This window comes from Parus major, chromosome 28 (assembly GCF_001522545.3).
Source record: "Parus major isolate Abel chromosome 28, Parus_major1.1, whole genome shotgun sequence".
NCBI lineage: Eukaryota > Metazoa > Chordata > Aves > Passeriformes > Paridae > Parus > Parus major.
In genome coordinates this window covers 4302369-4303258 of record NC_031797.1, presented here as the reverse complement: position 1 = coordinate 4303258, position 890 = coordinate 4302369, and the positions used below count along the sequence as shown (strand labels likewise).

Here is an 890-nt window from a genome sequence, read left to right as displayed (position 1 = left end):
CGGGCTCACGGTGCCGGGGCTTACGGTGCCGGGCTCACCCCGCCATGCCCGCTCTGCCCGCAGGCCACGTGCTCTACGCCGACATCAAGATGGAGAACGGCAAGTCCAAGGGCTGCGGGGTGGTTCGGTTCGAGTCGCCGGAGGTGGCGGAGCGCGCGTGCCGCATGATGAACGGGCTGCAGCTGCGCGGCCGCGAGATCGACGTGCGGATCGACCGCAACGCCTAAACCCCCCCCTGCCCCTGCCGCTGGATGTAAAGCTCTTCAGCCCCACCCGGTTGCTTTCTGGAGTAATTTTAAGTCCTTTTTTTAACTGAGGGAGCCCCGTTTTACTGGTTTTTTGCATTGGAACTGCCATGTGCACAATCTTTTTTTGTAGTTGTGGCATCTCGTTGACCTGACAGATGTAAACAGTCTGACTTTGATAATAAACGCAAGTTCAAGACTTCAATCGCAGCATCCTTTCCTCTGCTTGAAATCCCTGCCAGCTCTGCTCAGCAAACTCCAGTTTGTCAAAAAAAATCCAGTCTTCCTTTTGTTTTCTGACAGAATCTCTTTAATCTGTCTCCAGGGCTGCAGGGTCTGCCCTGTGTCCCACCCACCCATCCCCTGCACAATCCCAGCTCGGTGCCAATGCTGCTTTAAACCCAAAATCTTCAGCCTTCTCCCCTGCCTCGTGTCGGGGCCACGGGCAAGGCCCGAGCTGAAAATGGGTTTAAACGCCTCGTTTTTGTCTCCTGCGGCGGCGCCTGGCCCGGGCGGGTACGGGACAAACTCTGCTGCAGGTGGGGGGGAGATTCCCCCTTCTCCTGCAGGAAACGCTTTTCGGAACACAAATGGATGAGGGGTGGGGCACGGAGGGGCGCGGGGGGCGGCCCCGGGGGGTCCCGG

General features: G+C 58.5%; 1 protein-coding gene across 4 annotated transcripts in view; it reads left to right on the top strand.

Annotated features, from left to right (window-relative positions):
* HNRNPM (heterogeneous nuclear ribonucleoprotein M) overlaps nt 1-450 on the top strand; it is a 15924-nt gene extending 15474 nt beyond the window's left edge. For all 4 annotated transcript variants that reach the window (XM_015651632.2, XM_015651631.3, XM_015651628.2 and 1 more), the window contains one exon: nt 64-450. In XM_015651632.2, the coding sequence (XP_015507118.1) occupies nt 64-227 (164 nt within the window). In that variant the 3' untranslated portion in view covers nt 228-450. The remainder of the gene's footprint in view (nt 1-63) is intronic.
* Nucleotides 451-890: the final 440 nt, after the last annotated feature.